The 21,580-nt window shown below is 41.3% G+C and overlaps 1 protein-coding gene and 2 long non-coding RNA genes across 8 annotated transcripts in view; 1 reads left to right on the top strand and 2 right to left on the bottom strand.

Annotated features, from left to right (window-relative positions):
- Positions 1 to 1,723: 1,723 nt before the first annotated feature.
- LOC128152394 (uncharacterized) lies at positions 1,724 to 7,853 on the bottom strand. Its single transcript, XR_008238647.1, has 3 exons — positions 7,749 to 7,853; positions 4,867 to 4,966; positions 1,724 to 1,873 (listed from the first exon to the last, which is right to left on the bottom strand). It is a non-coding gene; the product is annotated as an uncharacterized LOC128152394 (long non-coding RNA).
- Positions 7,854 to 10,159: 2,306 nt separating this feature from the next.
- Positions 10,160 to 11,549, bottom strand: LOC128155095 (uncharacterized). Its single transcript, XR_008239528.1, has 3 exons — positions 11,434 to 11,549; positions 10,751 to 10,964; positions 10,160 to 10,249 (listed from the first exon to the last, which is right to left on the bottom strand). It is a non-coding gene; the product is annotated as an uncharacterized LOC128155095 (long non-coding RNA).
- OTUD4 (OTU deubiquitinase 4) overlaps positions 10,969 to 21,580 on the top strand; it is a 32,412-nt gene continuing 21,800 nt past the window's right edge. For 3 of the 6 annotated variants that reach the window (XM_052816576.1, XM_052816540.1, XM_052816558.1), the window contains exons 1-5: positions 11,032 to 11,313; positions 11,452 to 11,655; positions 13,214 to 13,297; positions 16,303 to 16,353; positions 18,329 to 18,375. In XM_052816576.1, the coding sequence (XP_052672536.1) occupies positions 11,299 to 11,313; positions 11,452 to 11,655; positions 13,214 to 13,297; positions 16,303 to 16,353; positions 18,329 to 18,375 (401 nt within the window). In that variant the 5' untranslated portion in view covers positions 11,032 to 11,298. Of the gene's footprint in view, positions 10,988 to 11,031; positions 11,656 to 13,213; positions 13,298 to 16,302; positions 16,354 to 18,328; positions 18,376 to 21,580 lie in introns of those variants that run through there. The other 3 variants (XM_052816530.1, XM_052816566.1, XM_052816549.1) reach the window with 3 other exon arrangements.

The raw sequence follows: 21,580 nt of genomic DNA, 5'->3' as shown, positions 1-21,580 counted from the left end.
TCACGGAAACAGGCATTGGCAGCATTCAGTACTTTGCGTTCTTTGTTGACACATTTACTTACTTTAAAGCACTGTGCATTTTTATGGTACTCTATCAAAGAGAAAACAGTTGTCATAGCCATTGTTCTAAACTGGACACTAGCTCAGACTATCTCATGGAAAAACAGCAGCACTATTACCATATAAAGATGTATTGCAAATGGAAAATTAATCTGGCAGTTAAGGCAGGAGAATAGAGATCAGGAACCCACCCAGGTTCCATTTCCAGATATGTCGGAGACTTCCTGGATGATCCTGTGCATATCATTAAATTTTGATGTTCCAGTTTCCTCAACTACAAAATGGATCTAGCAGCACTTGTTAAAGATGTTCAGTGCTTTGAGACTGAGAAGAAAAAAGGCTTAAAAGGTCTGCAGTTAAGGAGGACCTGCACATTGCTAACTATGGCAGCCTTGCTCAAGTCTTTTCCTTTTCAGTTAATGCATCATTCAGTTAATTTGGCATATCATTGAAAACATTCTGCAGTAGAGGCATACACCGTTTAAATGCCCCTATGTGTCATCATCAGCTGAATTAATACTCTCTCTTACACAGAACACACATGAATTTTGTACTTAAAAACATGCAGAAGCCCTGTATCCTACTGAAATGCAACACAGTATGTGGAGAATCTATAGTTTCAAACAACGTTACTTGCAGTGGTTTACAAAACCTAGGAACACAATGGTATTTTCAGCAAAGCAGTGTGCTATCAGTTATACTTCTTTTCATAACCTTAATCATAACTATGTATTGCAATACTGTCACTTCACACATCAAGAGTAGAACTAGACGTAGCCACAGCACAGGGAGCCACTAACGTATCACTTCAGCATACAAAGAGCCTACCGTGGCGTCAAGCCAATAAAACAACAGAACAGTGTATTTCTGTGCCTGTATACAGCTGGCAGAGGCAGAATAGATGCAAAAACAACCTGACAATGCCCCGCTGCTTTATTTACACCTCAGAGTTGTTGTAGTACAATGCCTGGGAATAGACCGAGCTCAGAATTGGACATTTCTCAGCCCTGTGCTCTGGAGCTGGGCTGCATCCTTCATGTTTTCAGTCAAAAATATCTTTTTATGTTTTTCTCTCTTTTTTTTTTCTTTGGGGGGGGCGCGGAGGGGGAGAAGGAGGCAGCATGCATTGAGTGTGCTGACTGTGTTCCCCTAACAAAATATCAGTTCAGAAGTTATTGCTGTGCTCCCTCATCTCACACTCGAACACGTTAGAAAAATTAAACTCTAAAATGTTCAAGGAGCTAACGCCATCTAAAGGCTAATAAGCTGAACTACAACATATGGCCGCTAGCCTTATAACCATGAGGACAACCACTGCATCTGCCTGCTACAGATTTTCTCTTATTCTGTTGCTGAGAACAGCATAGGCACCAGGAGGCTTTAGCTGGAATGGCAAAAAAAAAAAAGTTCTTTTTACTCAGCAATATTGTCTCATACAAAGTCCATCTCTTTGTATGTGACTTTTTAAATTTATCACTAGAGCTTTATTAGTAACATTATTTATCCTGATTTTATTTATGAATATTATTTCATTGCACTTGCACTTACTTTGAACAAATTTGACAGGAGTATGAAATGCTGCTCATTTCAAAACACACCAGAAGTCAAAGAATTAATATTCTGCAGCAATATTAGAGATTTATGTATTTGAACGACTTTTTTTTTCTAACTTTGCTGAAAGACAGGCTCCTCCAATCATGTACAGCCTTCTTAAACATGAAAAAAGTACCTGATTTATAGAAGATCCTGACTTTGTGCTCGATTTAATTGTAAGGCTAAAAAATGGTTCTTCCCTGGTAACTTCTCCAGGTCTCTAAAATAAAATAGTAATAAAATCAATCAGGTTGGTTAATTTACAATTTAATTTTAAATACGTTTGCTTTGCAAAACAAATACTACAAAAGTAGTATTATTAAGCAGTATGGACTTTCTGTTCAAGCTGTAAGGAATGTCAAGCTGCTGAATTACTCTTGGTTTGCTGAAGTGTTAAACCAGTTTCTGAAAAGCATCTTTTTTCTGCAAGCAAGGTGGCAGTATTTCCTTCATTTCTCTTTATTCACCTAGCTCACTTAAATGAATTGTTTTCAGCTGATTTTTTTTCATTATTTTCATCCATAAATACAAAACAGATGGAAAGGACAGGATGATCTCTACTAGTTCTACACACTTGAAAGGCTGAGTGATTAAACCAATTAAATTCTCTTCCTACAAGTATACTTCAATTTTTTAATAAAACCTTTTTCAATGCAAAACATACTTAGATAATCTTCTTAAGAAGAAGGTTCAAATACATTTATAGTAATCTTATTTAGCTAAGAGCAACTATAAAAAGTTTTTTTTTCTCATGATTTTCTTTCAATTCCCATATTTATCCGCTAGGAGTTTGATACAAATCACAGGTCAAAGAGTAATAATTATCTAGTAAAAAAAGAAATTAAACAGTCCTCATCTCCTAAGATAGTAAAATGTACATAAAAGCTAAGAATCCATATAAATGTTATGTTAAAAGTCTGAAATGTCTCAGATGTATGTAGATATAGTGTGCCCTCTGTTAGCAAAAAGAAATGCTAAATTATGCATAAAGACTATAATCAGCACATTTTAATGGTTACCAATCAGTGAAAAATCAGTCTTTAAGAAAAAATACAACTGTAATTCAAGATTAAAAGCAATAATTCAAATCAAAGTTTCCTGTTCACTGATTTGATTCATTTTCATGATGGCTGATTTAAACCACTCCTCTCATATATGCTATTTACTCATTCTGAGTTACAGAAAATATTGTTTTCTGCTTTTGAAACAAAATATTGCTTCCAGACTCCTCACTTTTTCTAGCTGCAGTCACACATTTACTTCTGTAAACAGGGTTATGTCCCTTCACTTCCTAACCCATATCATGCCCCCCCCCCAGTCCACCTTTTACTGACGTCAGTGTACTTGCAGCCAAGCAGTCAGCTGCATCAGTTTTCTGATCCACATGTCACAAATTTGTTGAAAACAACAGCAAACTACTTTTTATGAAGGACAGTCTAGGCACAAGAGGAGGGAGCTGGAACAAGCCTGTGGAAAAGGTCGGACTCTGCAAGAGTCTTGTGGTGGGTTGACCCTGGCTGGATGCCAGGTGCCCACCAAAGCTGCTCTATCACTCCCCTCTTCAGCTGGACAGGGGAGAGAAAATACAACAAAAGGCTCGTGGGTCGAGATAAGGACAGGGAGAGATCATTCAGCAACTACTGTCATGGGCAAAACAGACTCGACTTGGGGAAAAAAACCTTCATTTTATTACCAATCAAATCAGAGTAGGATAATGAGAAATAAAACCAAATCTTAAAACACCTTCCCCTCACCCCTCCCTTCTTCCCATGCACGGCTTCACTCTCGGATTCCCTACCTCCTTTCCCCCAGCGGCGCAGGGGGACGGGGAATGGCGGTTGCAGTCAGTTCATCACACCTTGTCTCTGCTGCTCCTTCCTCCTCAGGGGGAGGACTCCTCACCCTTTCCCTGCTCCAGCGTGGGGTCCCTCCCACGGGAGACAGTCCTTCACGAACTTGTCCAACATGAGTCCTTCCCATGGGCTGCAGTTCTTCATGATCTGCTCCAGCGTGGGTCCTTTCCATGGGGTGCAGTCCTTCAGGCACAGACTGCTCCCAGTGTGGGTCCCCCGCGGGATCACAAGTCCTGCCAGAAAACCTGCTCCAGCGTGGGCTCCTCTCTCCACAGATCTGCAGGTCCTGCCAGAAGCCTGCTCCAGCACGGGCTTCCCACAGGGTCACAGCCTCCTTTGGGCTTCCACCTTCTCCAGCGTGGGGTCCTCCCCAGGCTGCAGGTGGATATCTGCTCCACCGTGAACCTCCCTGGGCTGCAGGGGGACAGCCTGCCTCGCCATGGTCTTCCCCACAGGCTGCAGGGGAATCTCTGCTCCAGTGCCTGGAGCACCTCCTCCCCCTCCTTCTTCACTGACCTGGGGGTCTGCAGGGCTGTTTCTCTCACATATTCTCACTCCTCTCTCCCAGCTGCAGTTGTGCAGTTTTCTTTTTCCCCTTCTTAAATCTGTTATCCCAGAGGCACTACCACTGTTCCTGATGGGCTTGGCCTTGGCCAGCGGCAGGTCCAACTTGGAGCCAGCTGGCACTGGCTCTGTCGGACGTGGGGGAAGCTTCTAGCAGCTTCTCACAAAAGCCACCCCTGTAGCCCCCCAGCTACCAAAATCTTGCCATGCAAACCCAACACAAGTCTCTGTTAATATAAAGAAACTGGGGAAAGAGTACACTTTTTGGGTACAGTGTAACTCTTCGCATTACCTATAGTAATATCCTACACCAATTTGAACCCAATTACTCATGTTTTATCTTTATACAACTAAAGCCATTCTTTTAAATGGATATGGCTCTGCCATCTTCCGTTGTATCAGTTTTCTTGGCCTCAGAGCATACTTCAATATCACACAACACTCCAGACCCCTCATCTAACTCCACAGCTATACTAGAATCCTATATTAATGCATGTAATGTTTCTCTACATATGTACCAACTGCCTCACAAACTTCTCCGTGTGGTCTTCTGTTCTCTTCTGATCACCCGATACCTCAGGTAACAAATTGGCTTTGTATTAATTGAAGGTTTACAGATAGACTTACATCTTCCCACTTTGGAGTCAAAACCTGACTGTGAAAAGCATTAAACTCATAAAGACAAACCCTTCATTCATCTTTAAGACTACCACTTTTACTCTAGTTTGCAAAAAAAAAAGAAAAATAAAGAAAAATAAAGGCAAAAAAGGATCATTTATAATGTCTGCTTGATTACCTGTTGGTTTCTTCTCTTCTCTCTCATACATGTTTGGAATCAATCCGCAAATTGTGAATAAATATGACAGAGGAACAGAAGTCTCTGCGATGATAAGATTCTGTCAGTATCATGAAAATCAATATCCGAGTCAAGGAGAAAGACCCAGATTACTGTCGCTGTTGAACACTGAAGTTATCTGTCCTGTTTGGCCTCCTGGCTGGATAATGAGGACATGCCAAGCCCCTCAGCACAAAACCACAGCGTATTTCAGAATCAGGCACAACACCTGCTACCTCTTGTTTGGCTAGCACTTTGGGAGCACAGAGGGAAGATGAACGTATTACAGGCCATGTCAGAGAACTAAAAGTCTAATGGGGTGCCAGAGCATCTAGAAATAAGGGAACACGGCAGGAAGCTCGTGCTGTTGTTGTGGCAGGACAGGGGTATAGGTGATGTAAAGACAGAAGACACAAAACTGTGGGAAACCAGGATTCAGTATTTCTGCTGCTCCAAGATGAGCTATGCTTAGAATGCAACCATTCATGACTTCCGAAACCTTGTCAATGACTTTTCTTGCCTCACTTCTCAGTATTTCTTGACTACACAGACCTATGACTTCAGACCAACATCTTCAAGACATTTTATGAAGAAGTGTTCCTCAAGGGTAGAAGGAACAGCTTTTACCACAATGTGCTTTTTATCATTTCTGTTGTACTGAATGGTAAAGATTTGTCTAAAAAAATCCAACCAAGGAAAATTTTCTTCCCCAAATTAGAGACTGCAATGGGATGTTCTGCCCAGAATCTCAGAATACACCTCCTACAGCAGCATCAAAAATAATTCTAGTAAAGAATTAAGAAATGTGGCCACCATGACACATGCAGCCCTTTTATCCTTTCTTTTTCATTCTATGGGGGACAGTGCTAATTAGTTGCTCTCACAGGAATTCATTCCACAAACTCAAACCAACCCTTCTGTTGCTTGCTCTATTGTGCTGAGGTATTAAGCTGCTGACTGTGCCATCAGCCCATCATTTTTCAGGTACTGCCCTCCTGAATGTTAAGCACCTCAAATCTGATGCGGTATTAAATCTACACAGAAGGAAAGCAGTTAAAATATCACGCTGGGGTTCTAGCCTTGATCAAAACTCTCCAGAAGGCAAAATGTTACATGATTACTACATTTTTGAATAATAATAATTTTGAACTCAAGTAGACTGCATTTCTGTAGTACCCTGAGATGTAATGAAGGAATGATCCTGGGAGTGATGATCTTTGACTCATGCATAGAGCACAAAGATGCAGTCAGCTATAAATAGTATGCAGGAGTAATGCAGCCATCACTGTATTCCGCTATGATTGCACTGTTATTCTGCAAGACGGACATGAAATCCAGGTCTATTCTTCATCAGCAGAATTAAAAACAAGCTTGTCTACACACAGAGATCCATAAATAAAATGGTTTATGTTGAAGATGCTCTTACCCCCCTATATTTAAGCCTGATCCATCACCCACTAATGGCAATAGAAGTCTTCCTACCGACTCAATTAAATGTTGGACTGAACTATTTATGCTACCTCTGATGTCAGGAAAAGTTTATTTTTTCCTTTCAACGGGTAACAGAATCTCTTACTTACTGTTCAATTATTTTGTGTATATGTATTTTTAAAGCTTCTGCATGAGGGACATAACTGTTTTTTAGATGTCAGTATGAACACAACATGGATAAGGAATTGTAAACATTCACAAAACACTCCAAAACCAAGTAATGATGCCTTGTCAGAATGCACACAGTTGATGGGGAAGCAATTTTACCATGGAAGTATTAAACTAAAACATTGAACAGGCTGTTAAGATTTGGTTCAAGGGGTTTGGGACAACTCTAACATCCTTGGTCTCTCAGGTTGAAGTTTGACAAGGATCTGGCCTGGCACTACACCAGAACCAAAAGCTGCCGTCTTCTCTTCATCTGTTTTCTCTTTCCCACCTTCTCCCGCTCTTGTGCTGGTGTTTGCACAGCAAGCGCATAGCAAAATGGTTTGAAAACCTGGTCTCACTGAAAAATATTGCAGGGGAATGCTTGGCTGTCAGCCGGGTCAGTTTTCTCAGTGTGCTTCACTGTCCGGCACAAACGCCCGCACATGGAGGCACAACCAGCTTAAATGTGTACTGTAACTTTAAAAACCTAAGACCAGATAGGGATAAATGACTTACACTGGATTGTTTTTTAGCCTACTGTCTTCAAAAGTACTGTTCACATGCTGACTTCTATTTATTGTGCACAGAAAAGGTAGACTGAATTGGACCTTACCAGATAAGCCTAATGGTTTATATAACCTTGTATTCTATTTCAACCAAAAATGGTCATTCCAGACAAAGACAAAAATCTCAGACTACTAAGCAAACAGGCAACCTAAAAATATTTTTTTCTACCCAGACCACACTTCTGGTTTTTTTACTGTGTCCCCTTAAGCATCAGGCTTTATCACCGCTATTAATACTTGAAATAATTTATTTATTTATTTTGTTAATTCCCCCTAAACACTTTGTCTTGATCATGTGTTTTGAGTGATTTTCTGGCCTTAATAAGCACTTTATTTGGGAAAAAAAAACCCAAACCCAAACCAAATTTGAATTTGCGACATGCTTGCTTACTCTTCTCACAACCTTCCTACTACTGATTTACAGACATTTTACATATTTCTTCATGTCTGTTACTGCATTTCTGAGGAAGACCAATGCGGTACGCACACACTACTACTGCAACGGCACACACACATAGCAAGGGCACAGTTTAACAATTTCGGCAGCGAGGCCTGCCGATCGGACTGCCGGCTCCCCTCTCTCCTGTCCCGCACCTGTTCCTCCGAGCTGTTAACTCGTTAAAAAAAAAAAATTACCTGTCAGAAAAATTCTTAAAAACGTTTCCCCTTGCACCCCACAGTTGGGGGGGGTTACAACCAGCTTAAACTGCTGGAGGAAGCGAAGCCATTACGGCGCGCGCGTGCGGCGGACCCCAACACCGGGACCTGCCGGGTAGGGGGGAGACGTTCCCCAGCTGTACCACTGCGTGCCCCCTGCGGGGGGGGACGGGACGGACGGACATGAGGCGACTGCCGCTCGCCTCGGCAACCATCCGTTTCCTTAAGGCCACCTAGCGACGAAGCCCAGCGAAACAGCCCCGCGCGAAACGCCGCTCCCTTCTCCAGCACCTGGGGCGTTCTCCCCGGCCGCCTCTTTTCCTCCCCTGTGCGGCAAATGGTACGAGCCCGCAGCAGGTGTGGCCGATGGGCCAAACCAAGAGCGGGCGCCGGAGGGGGAGCGGCGCGGGCGCGCGCGCTCCGGAGAGTGATGAGAGGCGGCGAGGCGGGAGGGCGAGACCGGGACGGGGCTGGCAGCGGCCGCATCATCGGGGAGCGACGTGAGCAGAGCGGCCGCCGCGGGAGATTGAAGTGCCTGCGCCGCCGCTGGGGCCGAGGCCAGGCCAGGCGAGGCGGGGAGGGGGCGGCGCCGCCGCCGCCGCCGCTACCGCCGCCACTGCAGCCGTTGCTCGGGGGGAGGAGAGGAGGAGGCGGGGGCCGCCCGCCCGCCCCTCCGCTGGTAAGTGCCAGTCAGCGATGGGGGGAAGGGTGCGGGCCGCGACCGCGCCGCGGCCTCTCCGGGCGGGGAGTCCGGCCCCACAGCCCCGGCGGCGGGTCGTGTGCCCGCGCAGGGAAGGCCGCCGGGCAGGCAGAGGGCCCTCGTGGGTCTGCTGCTGCCGCTGCGCCGGAGAGCCGCCGGGCTGCAGGCCGAGGGGCCGCCCCTGCCCGGGTGCTTGTCCCCCGGCCTGTGCCGAGTCGCCCATGCCAGAGCTGCGGACTGGGAGGAGGCTTCTGGTGAAGCGGCGCTGTCTGAGGCGGGAAAGGGCGGGCGTGAAGCTGGGGGAAAACTGGTCTCCTCTCTCCAAGGTTGATGAGTACAGGCAGCCCCCCACCCGCAGCGGCTGCCCCCCTCCCCCCTTTGCTGGCCCAGGTGTTGGCAGAGGCAGGCCATGAACTGAATCACAAAACTAGTCTTGGTTTAAAAAAAAAGTTGCTGTGGTTTTTTTGTGTTGTTTTTTTTGGTTTGGTTTTTTGGTTTTTTTTTTTTTTTGTTTAGCTTGAGTCAGCTTCCTGAGCTGATTCAGTGTATGAGCAGCAGAAGCGCTTGTGTGGGCAACAGAGGTTGGTGCAGAGGAGGAACTAGTGGCTGGGGCTGCTGCTTGTGGTAGAAGTGCTGGCTGAAAGTGTTAATAAAGCTACTTGCTAATTAGAACATCTGTAATAACTTATGAGTTATAATTTGGCCATTCTTATCTTGATGGAGCATTTATTTTAATGTTGAGGTATTTCAGACATCTCTTGGTGGATGCGTTTCTCCTTATGCCTTAGAAACTGTGTGTGTACAGGCTAGGTTTCTTCAGTGAGGACTTCACCTTTTTAGAAATAGATTGCTTCTTGTGCAGCAGTACTTGGAAAAAAAAAATCAGTGGGTCACCATTGCTTGATTGTCTTCAGGAGTCAGTTGCAAAAAGAGCAGGCTTTTAGGAAACTGACAACTATATGACTCTAATTTTCTCAGTGTATTCACTTACCAGAACTACATTTACATTCTGTCACATACTGGATGACCTCATGTGTATAGGCATTCCTGAATCTAACAGATGTGATGAAAGGCATTTGCCCTTCCCTTAACTGGCCTTTAGAATCACAATGACAAAAGGCTGAAATATGATGGAAGACAAATTTGTGAACGTGTTGGAGGATAGTTCTGTCTCTAAGTGTGACAGATAGGGTGAGGAAAAATGGAATGTTCCTAAGAAACTCTGTAACTGGACGCTAGTTTGATAGGTCTCAAAAGCATCTTGCCAAATCACTTTTATCTACAGAAGCAGCACCTTGCACGTGCAGGACTCTGCTAGTCTGACTTTCTTAAGTGAATATGGTAGCTGAGTCAGTGGCAGTTTATAGTTCAGTCTTGTTAGATGACCTTTCCCATCTTCTGGTGAGAGGTTTGAGCTTTCCCTCCAGCCCCTCACTAGTATTTTTACCTCATGCTCCTTCTCCCAAATATCCCCATGCTGCCTAACCAGCTCTCTGTGTCTGGGAGGTTCAGATGCCATGAGGGCTTTACTTCCACTTTTCTCAGTTTCTATTCTCCTTGTCTACAGATATCGCTAGGAATTTGCTTTTGTTTTCCAGTAGACCAACTCCTTGCTGGCAGACCTGGGCTTCTGTTAGGAAAAGGGTGTTTGATACTGCTTGTACAGAGCTGCTGGAGCACTAGACTCAGCCTGGCTTGTAACTTCTGCTTATTCAATCAGTTGTTGTTATATCCAGATCTCAGCTCAAGTCACCGCCCTCCCTGGTCTTATTACTGTTGGCTGAAAGTAAAACTCAGGGTTTTCATTCCTTCTGTCTTTGCCTCCCTTTCTTGCATCTAAATTTGTTCATTTAAGCTAAGGAGTAGCTGGTAGCATTTTATTTATTGCTAGAGCTATTGAGAGCTTTGTAGCTCTCCCTCCTAGGTAAGTCACACACCCACAGTAAAAGAAGCCTTGGAAGTTTGGAAAGCTTCCTTTCTTGTCACTTTTTGTGCACCAAAATCTTCTAAAGCATGTTTACAATGCCAAGCAAAACTTAGTCATGCAATTGTAATAAAAATATTTGCCGCTTCTTACCACTAAGAGCGGTGTGCAAAAAAAGTATTGAATGGCTATGGCGTGTTTTTTTAAATCCCTTTTTAATTAAGCCTCCTTTTACTATCCCAGTTTTATCTCCATCTTCTTTCCTGCAAGTGGATGGATTTCAAAAATAATCTTACAATCTAATCTGTTTTGGGGGGGGGGGGGAGAACCCAAACCAAAGCCACAGCCCCCACATACCTATGGATTAGGTGTCAGACATCCCGGTGTTACTTACAAAACTAAAAAAGCTGTTAGGGAATGGCATGAGCCTGACGGGGTGCGGGGCTAACTGCCAAGCCCTGAGCACCCCGAAGGCGGGGGTGGGTGGGGGGGGGCGGCCGGCCCCGGGCGCTGGGCCCGGCTCCCGCTTCTTCCTCCTCCGCCGGGACTACCGCTCCCAGAAGCGCCCGGGCTGAAAGTGAAAATAAACGCCAGGTTACGCTGCCCTTTTTTTTTCTTTTTTTTTTTTTTTTTTCTTCCTCTCTTCCCCTCCCCTCCTCTCCCCGGCGGCGGTAGCACATGTCCTTTCTCTTTTGTTTTCCGCCTGGCAGGCCGGCTGCGCGCCCGGGCTGCGGAACCCGCCGGGAATCGCCGCCCCGAGGGAGAAGCGGGATCGGGACCCCGCCGGAGCCGTGTCCGGGGGCTGCTGCCCGGCCCTCTAGAGAAGCCTAGAAGCGACGGTTTTTGTGGAGCTGGAAGTCCAGGCTGCGGAGCAAAACTTTGCCGTTTCTCCCCGCGATTCCCACATGCGAGTTGATAACGTGAGACCGGCTGCTTTTCTCACTGCTGCTGCTACCTCGAGTGCTGGGGGGGCCAGCGCTCTTCTCCCCCACCTGCTGCTGTTTCCTTTACCCGGCCCTAGAGCTGCTCGGTGGGCTTACCTTGCCATGTGGGGCTAGGAGAGGTGCGGCGGTTCTCCACGGTGTGAAGCGGTAAACATGGAGGCGGCGTGCAGACCCGACGGTGGGGAGCAGAGTCATCAAGGCAGCGGCATGGACGCCCCTGGGGACGCTTCTATGGACTGCTACTTGCGATCTCAGGGCTTGTACAGAAAGAGAGTTGCCAAGGATGGATCTTGTCTTTTCAGGGCTGTGGCCGAGCAGGTAACTGCTTACATAAACAAAGCTACTTCTCAGGAAAGCGTGGGAAGTGGATCTCGTTAGTGGATGATAATTAGCGTTAACATGCAGACAAGTATAGGTTAAGGTTACGCAGTCGTGTGCCGGGAAAAAAAATTATTTCTGTCTTGTGAGGCGAGAGAAGTTCTGTGTGTAAAGCCGCCTTCTGTCATCAAGAAATTGTTACCTGTTTTGACCGTCCACTGCCTCCCTAAAGCTTTTTTTCAGCGTAAGATTTCAACATTTGGGTACAACTGCTTTGTATGAGACTGTTTAGGAAACAGAATTTAGTGGCAAGAGCTGAAAAGCCGCCGCATTCTTAGTTTTGTTAATCAGTTTACTATAAAATTAGAGAAAGTGAGTAATTTATCTTCAGTTCTTCCTGTTGAATTCCCCTCCCCCATTTCAGTGTTACTGATAAAGGAAAAAAGTGACAGCGTCATCTTGTCTTAAATACAAACAAACAGCAGTGGGAGCTCTGGTGCTTCTGATTGTGGGAGCCCAGATTCCTGTGCTAATTATACACAGTTAACTTTTTTTTTTTTTTTTAAAATTACTTTCCCCACTGACTTTGTAAGTTCAGGCAAGCAAACACTGTTGATCTGATGTGAGTGGGGTTTTTTATTTCAAGGGAATAATCAATGAATATACGTTGATACTCTGATTTTTTTAATTAATATATATAGAAGGTTTCTCCCACACTCCAGTGTATATGGAACTTTTTTCCAACTGTTAATTAAATTTTTAACATACCATTCTTATTTTATTGAAGGGAAGGTCTTTAATTCAGAGTTAGTAGGTGTTTATCCACAAATTTGGCCTAATCTCTGTATTCTTCATGCAGAAAAACTGAACTGATTCGAATTTGGAAGTGTTTTAAATGGAAGCTGGTGTGTCAGGTTTGCAAGAGAGGCTGCGACTTAAATTGACTAGAACTTCCCTAGTAGTGAGGATGCAGACAAAGTCACATTAGAGATAACTCTGAACCTATGGTAAAAGTAGTGTTTTTCCAGTAGAGATTTGAACAGGAGGTAGAATGCAGGTGTCATACTGGGATCTGAATTCTTGGCTTCTAAATCAGTATTTGGGCAACAGACCTACACCTCCAGAAGTCAAGAGAAAGTAAATGTGCACTTTGTTAGATTTGGTTGGATTTCATTTGAACAAGTGCATGTTGGCAGTTGATTTCCTCACCCACTCCTGCAGTACCTTACTTCTTCCATTAATTGAAGTCCTTTACAAAGGAGTCAGTTAAAGAATGACAAAAAGTGCTGTTCGTTTCGCTCAGTAAATCCCTATAAAATTGAATGTTTGAATTTAGTAAATCTGTGAATTCTGCAGTTAACTTAATTTTTTATTAAGTAATTGGGGTTTCACCTGCACAGAGATGTTGTTACTGAACGAATATGCATTTTAAATATTCCTAAAAATAATACTAGAGTATTTCCAACCCCGTATTTAGACAACAGTCATTAATTATTTGTGGTCCATCATCAAAACTCCTCAGAACCAGTGTCACTTTCTTCTCTTTCTCCCTTTGTAGGTGTTACACTCTCAGTCTCGGCATATTGATGTTAGGATGGCTTGTGTAGACTATCTTCGGAAACATAGGGAGAAATTTGAAGCAGTAAGTATTTTTGTTTTCTTTGTGAGCATTTGAAAAAAATATTACTTTAATCCTTCTACTTTTCTAAGGTATATGCTGCTGTTTGTGATGGTATTCAGCATAGCTATGTACTAGTTGATGCTTTTTAAATTGAGTGCTCTTTAAATTAATTGGCACATGTGTGGTAATAACTCATTTTCATAAGCCTGGAGAAAGACCTATATATTGCTTGGACTGGAGGATTAGTGGAGTGGGAAGAGTTTTTTTTAATGCTCATTAAAAAACAAAACAAACTTTCTTAAACTTTAATAGTCTGTAGCGGAGCTACCAAAATCTGGATTTTATTTTAGTATAATGCCTATTTTAGTGAAGGTCATAAAATGTTCTTACTGCGCTATTTAATTGCTTTTACAATATATAGGGATTTGACTGATGAGATGAGTGAAATTTGTTTCAGGGTCTACAATTTCTTATGCATTGCCGCTGTGGTTTTGTTTTTTTTTTTTTTGTAAACATCTGTAACGAAGTTCTCCATCAACCATAGACATAAAATATTTTGATATTGATCTATATTTGGCCAATGTTTTCAGTGTTAATATTATAAAATCCTTTTTTTTCTTCCTTTTAAAAGAACAATAATAAATAATGGTGCTCCTGTTTGTGTATGTATGTGTTCTAGTGTATATACTATTTAACTAATTTCCAGGATAGCTGAAACGGGAGTATGTGTAAGCATTTGTTACTAGAGGATTATTACTCAGCTCTCTTTCTGTTCTAAATTTACCTGGACCCAAAATAAAAAGGCTGTTTTAGATGCATGTTGGCATAGGGAAGAGAAGGAAAGCAGGAGTAAGAGTGTGTGTATTTGCTGTAATTTCTGACAAAGTCCCCTATGCTCAAATGTTGCTGATCGCTTTTAATGTGGAAGTTGTCAAGAATGAATGACATAAAATACAGTGAATCTCTGTGGGAGAATGCAGCTCTGACTTGACTATTTCCCTTTGCCAGGACTGTTTGCTTGTTTCCAGTCCATCTGAGGACTTATCAACTCTTAGATCTCTCTCCCTTCTTTTTTATTTTATTTTTTTCCCTGCTGACTTTTTAATCCCTTTCTTTCCACAATTACCCCACTCACTCCAATATCTGCTTCTCTACTTCTGTTTTCTTGTTGCATTGGGTAGTTTTTGGAAATACTGTGACCCTTCTTGACTCTAGATGTGTGTCGTTTCCCCTCCCCAGTTCTGGCATCCTCTCAGCCGGGTAACTTCTTTGTCAACGCTGGCTGGTTTTACTATCTTGGTCTCTCTCCTACAGTTTCACTGTTCTTTTTTTTTTTTTTTTTTTTTTCCTTTTTTGCTGTCCTTCTGAAAAGTCTCTCTTTTTAAAAGTTTTTTGCCATTTTTCAGAATAGGTGTTTCATGTACAATGTTGAGGTGTTTCATATCTGTTCTCATTTCCTCATGTTCCTGCTTCCTCAGGTACCTCACTTCAGCTCTGCTGATCTCCTTTGCTCCCCATATCTCTTACTGTACTTTGTTTTCCATCTGGAATATAGCATTGTTAACTTACCTGTCTTAAAAAACCCGAAAACAACACAAACAACAAATGCCTTTTTCCCTAGCCTCTTAGTTCAACTCTTTGCTCATCTGCCTTCTTAGTAGTTATGCTCTGTTGATGTGTACTGGTGGTACTCATTGATAAGTTCCTCTTCTCTCTGTCTATTGTAACCATTCCAGCTTGGATTTCTGTCTCTCTCATTCCATTCATACTGCTATAACCCAAGTTTCAGGTGGCTGTGTGTAACCACCATCTTCATTTTCATCCTCATCCTTTCTTGAAGTGTTATCTTTGCTGCTGTCTTTCCTCCTCTTTTTCAACTCTTCAGTTTCCTGTGAGAACTTTCTGGTGCCTCTCCTTTCTTCCTCTGTGCGTTATCTTTAGCTCATTTAATTTTGACACACAAAACAACTGCTGTCTATGATCATGTTTTACTGATCCACCTTTTAACTTCTTACCTGGTTGCTTCTTTCTAAATTAAAAATTTTGGCCAGACTTTTTGGTTCTTCTCATGAACAACACTGTCCAGCCAGGTTCAAAATGACTAAAGCAGAACTTTTAATCTCACTACTCTACTCGGTTTTCATTTATACCTTGTTTCTTAATCACTATGGGTAAAGAGGCCACCTAGCTTGTCGCTTAAGTTCATAAAGGGAATTAATTCTTTGTTTGGACCTCCTAACTAAAGTTTGGATCTTAACTAAATCAAGCAGATTATGTCTAAATAGCATTTTTTAAATACAGCCTCTCTGTTGGCCAGCATGGCTGAAACACTTTGAAGTTAACATGTCTCAGTTACTGCAGCATCCTTCTCTGGCCTTGACAAATGTGAATTTGGCCTCTTCATGCATGTTAAGGAGTGCAGCTGAAGGATTACTTTCTTAACCTGGCAATTAGTGTAGCCTGATTGTTTGTACCCTTTCACTGAAAGTAAAAGCAGTTTGTTTGAAGCGATACAGAAAAGAGGAAAAAGTGCTCTGTGATTTGCCTATACTATATCTTACTGCTTCTTGGGTGCTACAGAAACGTGACTCCCATTTCTGATTGTCCATTGCTGCTCATTTAACAGGATACTTGAATAAGCCCACGCATGTTCTCAAGTGATGCTGTGCACGCCTGGGATTAATTGCCCGTAAACATCTACTTGATACCATCTTTGCTTTCTTTCAGGTTTCCTGTTTGGCTGCTGCATTTCTTTTTGGGTTTTTTGTTTGTTTGTTTTTGTTTTGGGTTGTGTGATGACTCTAAAAGCTGTTTATGTGGTATTTTCTGGAATGCACACCTATATGTTTGACCATTTATTCCGTCATCTCTACATCACTTTATACTTGGATTGTAAGCTCTTCGAGGGCAGGATAGTCTTAAATTTCCAATGGTACGTTCCCATTGCTACAGTGGGTCATAGACCGGGGATTCTGTATACTACAGTAATAAAAATAACTAATTGTTACTTTTTTTTTTAAATACAGTTCATAGAGGGGCCATTTGAAGAGTATTTAAAATGTTTGGAAAATCCACAGGTATGTTAAACTTGATTTATAATAGAAAGCACTGCTTTTGTTGATGGGTAATTGGATTTTTTTTTTTCCTCACAAATGTTTTTGAGCTTAAGAGGTCTTAGCATTATGTGAATATTTATACTTTTATGCATGTACTCTCTATTGAAAATGATTTGGAGAATTTTTTGTTTCTTGATTTAAACCTGTTATTCCTCAAAATTGTATCCAAACATTTCTAGCCTCTGCAAATGCCAACAAGCATAGCGTGGCTGTTGTTTTCTTGAAGACAGCCTTGAATAACGGCCTAAAAGTTTAGGTGAGGAGAAGACAGTTATTGATATAAGGGATGTTATGAATAGTAGCCACAGGCTCTTGGGAAGATACTGATTTGAAGTAAAATTATTATCCCCCTCTCCATTTAATTTTAGTATTTTTGTTAGGGAGTTAAAAATTCGTGTAAGCTGGGGGGAGGGGAAGAGGACTATCTACTGCAACATTGCAAAATCAGTTAATTTTTTGTAAGTGTTTGTACATAAACCTTATTAAATTTTCCCCTCCTAGAAATTAAAGCATGATTTTTATTTTTTTTTTTTCCCCTGCCATGCCTACAGCATCCCTAGTTAGAATGGCTAACCAGATGGTCCTTTATTTCAGTTTCCAAAATGAATGGTAGAAGGGGGAAGAACATGGGTGTTAGCCTATTCTGCTTCTGTCTTGCTTTGTTTATTCCAGGATCTTTAATTGCAAAGCTTTGTTAGTCAAATCCTGAGGTTATACGCTATGCTAAATGGTAAATCATGCCATTTTCCAGTAGAACTTATGCTGCACTGAACTATGCCAATGTAAATGGTTTACAGCACAGCAATGTGTGTGTAGAGAAAGTGTCTTTCATACATGTCTGCTAATATTTCAAAAAAATAGTTTTGAAAAATAATACAGTAGCTTTTTTACATGATCAGAGAAATTAATATTAAGTTATTCTAGATATTAAAATTGTCATGAGAATTTAAAAAATGATTAAAAAAATTGGGACTGCTACAAAGTCCTGCACCAAACTTAAGAGCTGTTTTTAGTTTAGTAAGAATTTAGAAAAGAAAAAAAAAAAAAACAACCCAAACCAAAACAAACCACAAAACCACCACCACCACCAAAAACCTCCTAAGAAAGGTCTAGTCACATTATACTGGAGCACAGTACAGCAGTTAGGCTGGTAATGGAAGCAACAACTTGTACTTTTCTATGATTTGAGTCTGGGTTATAGAGTGTTGCTGACATTTCACTGTTGAACAGCTTTAAAGGGCAGATTTTTGGTCTTTCTTCAGGTATTGATATACAGCTGCTTGCATGAGAAATGCAACTAACTGTCACAAGTTTATTTTGGCTGTTTGGAAGTGGTCTGTCTACTTTGTGTTGGAGCACTTCGCAAGACTGCGTCAGGATAATTGTGTGGAAGTTATGTGTGTTTTAGTCATGAGAGTTAAGCCTCAAGATTCTTTTTCCAGTTCATCTATAGCTAAAGGCCCACAAAACCAGAAAGTTTTGAAGGTAGAGAGTAACATTTTTAAAAGCACTTGGTAAATCTGACACTCACTTTTAAAAAAAAAAAAAATCACTTTTGAAAAGCTAGACTGCTGGTTTAAATTTAACAAAAGAAAAAAAATAAAAACACTGTATTACCTCTCAAAATCATAGTCTTTTAATGATAGATCTGCATTTATGTGATTGGTTTTAGTTCTCTCAGAAATGGATCCGTGTGAAAACTACGTTGGGAAAAAATCCCTCTGGCTTGTACCCCTTAACCACCTTACTGGAATAGTTACTGTTATTTCAAAAAAGCCTTCAAATGCAATCAAAGTGTGTCTGCTGAACTCCAGACTCAGTGTTAATATATTTATTTTCGACAATGATTTCTTGCTTCTCTTGATCTACATGTGAGGAAGTATAATAATTGTGTGTGTGTTTGAACTTAATTTTCTTTTGGTTTTTTCCAATACAGGAATGGGTTGGACAAGTAGAAATAAGTGCCCTTTCTCTTATGTACAAGTAAGAAAACCTTTAAATATGTTTTACTGAGATTAGTTCAGTTGTTTTGTTAGTGAATTAGTTGGAATAGCAAAGATGGAATTGTATGTTATACTGTAATTCTCCAGAAAATTACAAATATGCTTTGAAAATTGCAGCTGTCAAGGTATTAAATAAAAATAGAAAAGTGAGCTTTGAAAATGGTGTTTGATCTGGGATTTGAGTAGAGGTTTGCAGTAAAGTCATGCATGTCACCTGCACAACTAACTGTGGGTAGAGTCATACCATTTGTATTTTGTTAATTTTCATATCTTAATTTTTCTGTTAAAATTGCTTTTCTTCCTATTTCTTGCCGAGGCTTTAATATTAACTCTATTGCTAAGCTGTGGCCTGTACCCATTTCTTTATTACCTCTGTACAAATGCTCTGATGTAGCTTAGTGGTATGAGTATTGTAGGCTGTATGCTAGAAGGCTGTTCTCACATCTTCCCTGGTGGGAGGTTATATGTGCTGATATAAGACTTACCTGGTGTACTGCTGTAGCTTATTCTCTTTTCTGTATAAATTTTCCTTTTTCCTTTGTATCAGTATAGATGAAATAGTACGAGTTTTTTGAGGGCCATAGCTTGAGCTATGCTTAAGAAATGTTTCAGTATTTGTGCACAGATAAACACTCGTCTTGGTGATGAAGGCTTTTGCTGATGTGTTTTTATTAAATGTAATCCTATATATTAATCTTTCTTCACAAAATAGTATGAAACAATATTCTGAATATTTATAATTGCTTTCTAATTACTGTGCAAGGGAATGAGCAATGTACAGCATCTTCTCTTTCTGCTCTTTGTAAACTGGTTAAATTCAGTATTTCAAAATGCTTACTGTAAATTAATGACTTTGACTCTTGATGAGAGATTTGATAAGAGGAGAGAAAAAAACTAATTAAGTATTGCTTTCAGGTACTTAAATGAGTGCTAAGTGCAGGAAATTGCATGAAATTCTATCTTTGCATTTTATGTGGTTACTGGGACAGTTTAGAGTTGCATGTGCTGCATGGGTGGAAGAGGACCGAACTGAAAGTCAGAGTAAAGTTTGGCTCAGGAGGCTTGGAGGGAAGGTGTGATGGTTAGATTGAGCCAGGGTGTAGAGGGACATAACTCAGTTCAAGCATGCAATTTTGCTGACTTAATTACGTCGGAACTGGTTGGTCGTGATCTTCTGTTTGTTCTATTTCTGGCCATGAGAAATGTATTCTCATGAAATAGAAACAGTTTATTTTGAAGTCATGATACATCGGTATCCAGGACTACAGCTGATAAATGAATAGAGAGGCAAATCCTGGTTGATAATAGTATTTTTTTAATTTCCATTGGAAGCATGAGGAGGCTTGTGGCATAGTTGTAACTATATGCAGTATTTCACTGCAGAGTTGAACACGCAAGAATTGTTATTGCCATACTTGTTTTGGGAAGACTGGCTGTTATTAAAAAGGCAATTTAGAGGCTCTGGCAAAGTAGGAATGGTGGTGGAAGTAGGGGGAAAGAGTTGCTTTCCTTCCTGTGTGCTGGCAGACTGAAGGAAAGCAGAAGTTTGAATTTCGTGTTCTGTGCCAAGTGGAGAAATGAGAGTTTCAGGCTTTTCAAGCGTAGAATAGAAGTGTAGTATGAATAGGTTTGTTTTCACTTTCACTCAGATCTGTCACAAGTATCATTTGGTTATTTAGTAAATTTTCCTTGCCTCTCTGAAGTGTGTGGGTCTGAGCTATGAAATTCTTTTCCTCTCAGAATTGCTTTTTCTGAGTTTTTTTTAATACAAAAACTGCACCTGTGAATATATTTAAACATGTTGCAAGACTAAAAACTGCTTGTGTGAGCAAGGAAGAAGTTGAAGGAAGTGATAGGTTTCTGAGCAAAGAATTCAAAGGGAGGATTATGGATAAAAGAGAGAGAAAATAATTAAATTTAAGATCATGACAGAGATTGATTATAGCAGAAAAACAAGTAGCAAAGACTGATAGTCTTTCAGTTTTTAGAAAATAAAAAAATCAAATAGCATGCCATGTCAGTATCGGTTGTGGGTTTGTCTGTATTTGTCACTTCATAATTCTTTTTTTAGTTTCTTAGATTAAAAAGCATAAAAAGTTGAACTGGATATAAGTGTGGAATGTAAATTTTAAATTTGCTTAACTGTAGTAGTTCAACTCTTCATTTATTTTATTTTTAATCCTCTTAAATGTAATGAGGTATGCAACCTTAGTTTGCAGTGATAAAAATTTTCTAAACCTGTTTTGAAAAACTACACTAGACTTAGACCCTTGATGATGAGTATCTGTCTGCCAGCACTGCAACGGCATGCTATCTGCTGGTTTGGTCCAAGCTTCCCTAAAAGTTTGTTTCCATTCTCTCAGTTGAAGAGACAACAGAGGGGTTTCTTTGCCACCTTAAATCCAGCAATTCAAGTCTAGCAAACACGCCATGGTGTTAGAATCCACATTTCATAGAGTCTATCTGAAGAGAAAGGGAAACTGAGCCCTCCAAATGTCTTTTTTTTTTTTTTTTTTTTCTTCAGTGTATTATCAATTTTAAACTGCAGGAAAAGATTCTTCTTGCTACGCGTGAAAAAACTGGGGCATGTGGAGGGCATGATTTTCAGAGGTGCTGGAGACTTGGTTACAATATCTGATCCTCAGGCAATGGCTGCTGATGGTCTGTTGGGCTTTTGGCATGTTCCTTAGCATGCTGTGGCAGCTGGGCTACCCTTTGGGAGCAGAAATGTGCTCAGAAGGGTCCACACAACGAGAACTTGGTTTGGGAGGCAAGAAGAGTTTCTGAGCACAGACATGAGCCGTTCTGGTAGTTGGCCTCCATGCCCAAAAAGGTTCTCATGCACATGTAATCAATCGGCTAGTATGGTTTTAGCCTAAGCCATGGCTTACCTTCTGGAAACTTATCACTTTTTCCTGTCTCTGTTCATAAAACCAACCTCCTTTTTGTTCTGGTCGGTTTCCAAATGACAAAGTGTAATGAATTTCTCCAGGACTGGGGAGCCATCATCTTTCTAGACACAGCTCCAGAAAGTGGTGTCTGGAAGTTTGTTTTACTTGTCACTGGCTCTGTGCATGTTGTGCCAGCACATCTTATCCTAGTGTATTCTTTCATAAAAGTAAGCCTTTTTTTTTTTTTTTTGACCAGTGATAGTTGTACTCATCTTCTTCAGTATTCTTTTGCAC

Source organism: Harpia harpyja, chromosome 2, assembly GCF_026419915.1.
Source record: "Harpia harpyja isolate bHarHar1 chromosome 2, bHarHar1 primary haplotype, whole genome shotgun sequence".
NCBI classification, from domain to species: domain Eukaryota; kingdom Metazoa; phylum Chordata; class Aves; order Accipitriformes; family Accipitridae; genus Harpia; species Harpia harpyja.
This window is presented reverse-complemented; position numbering and strand designations above follow the sequence as displayed.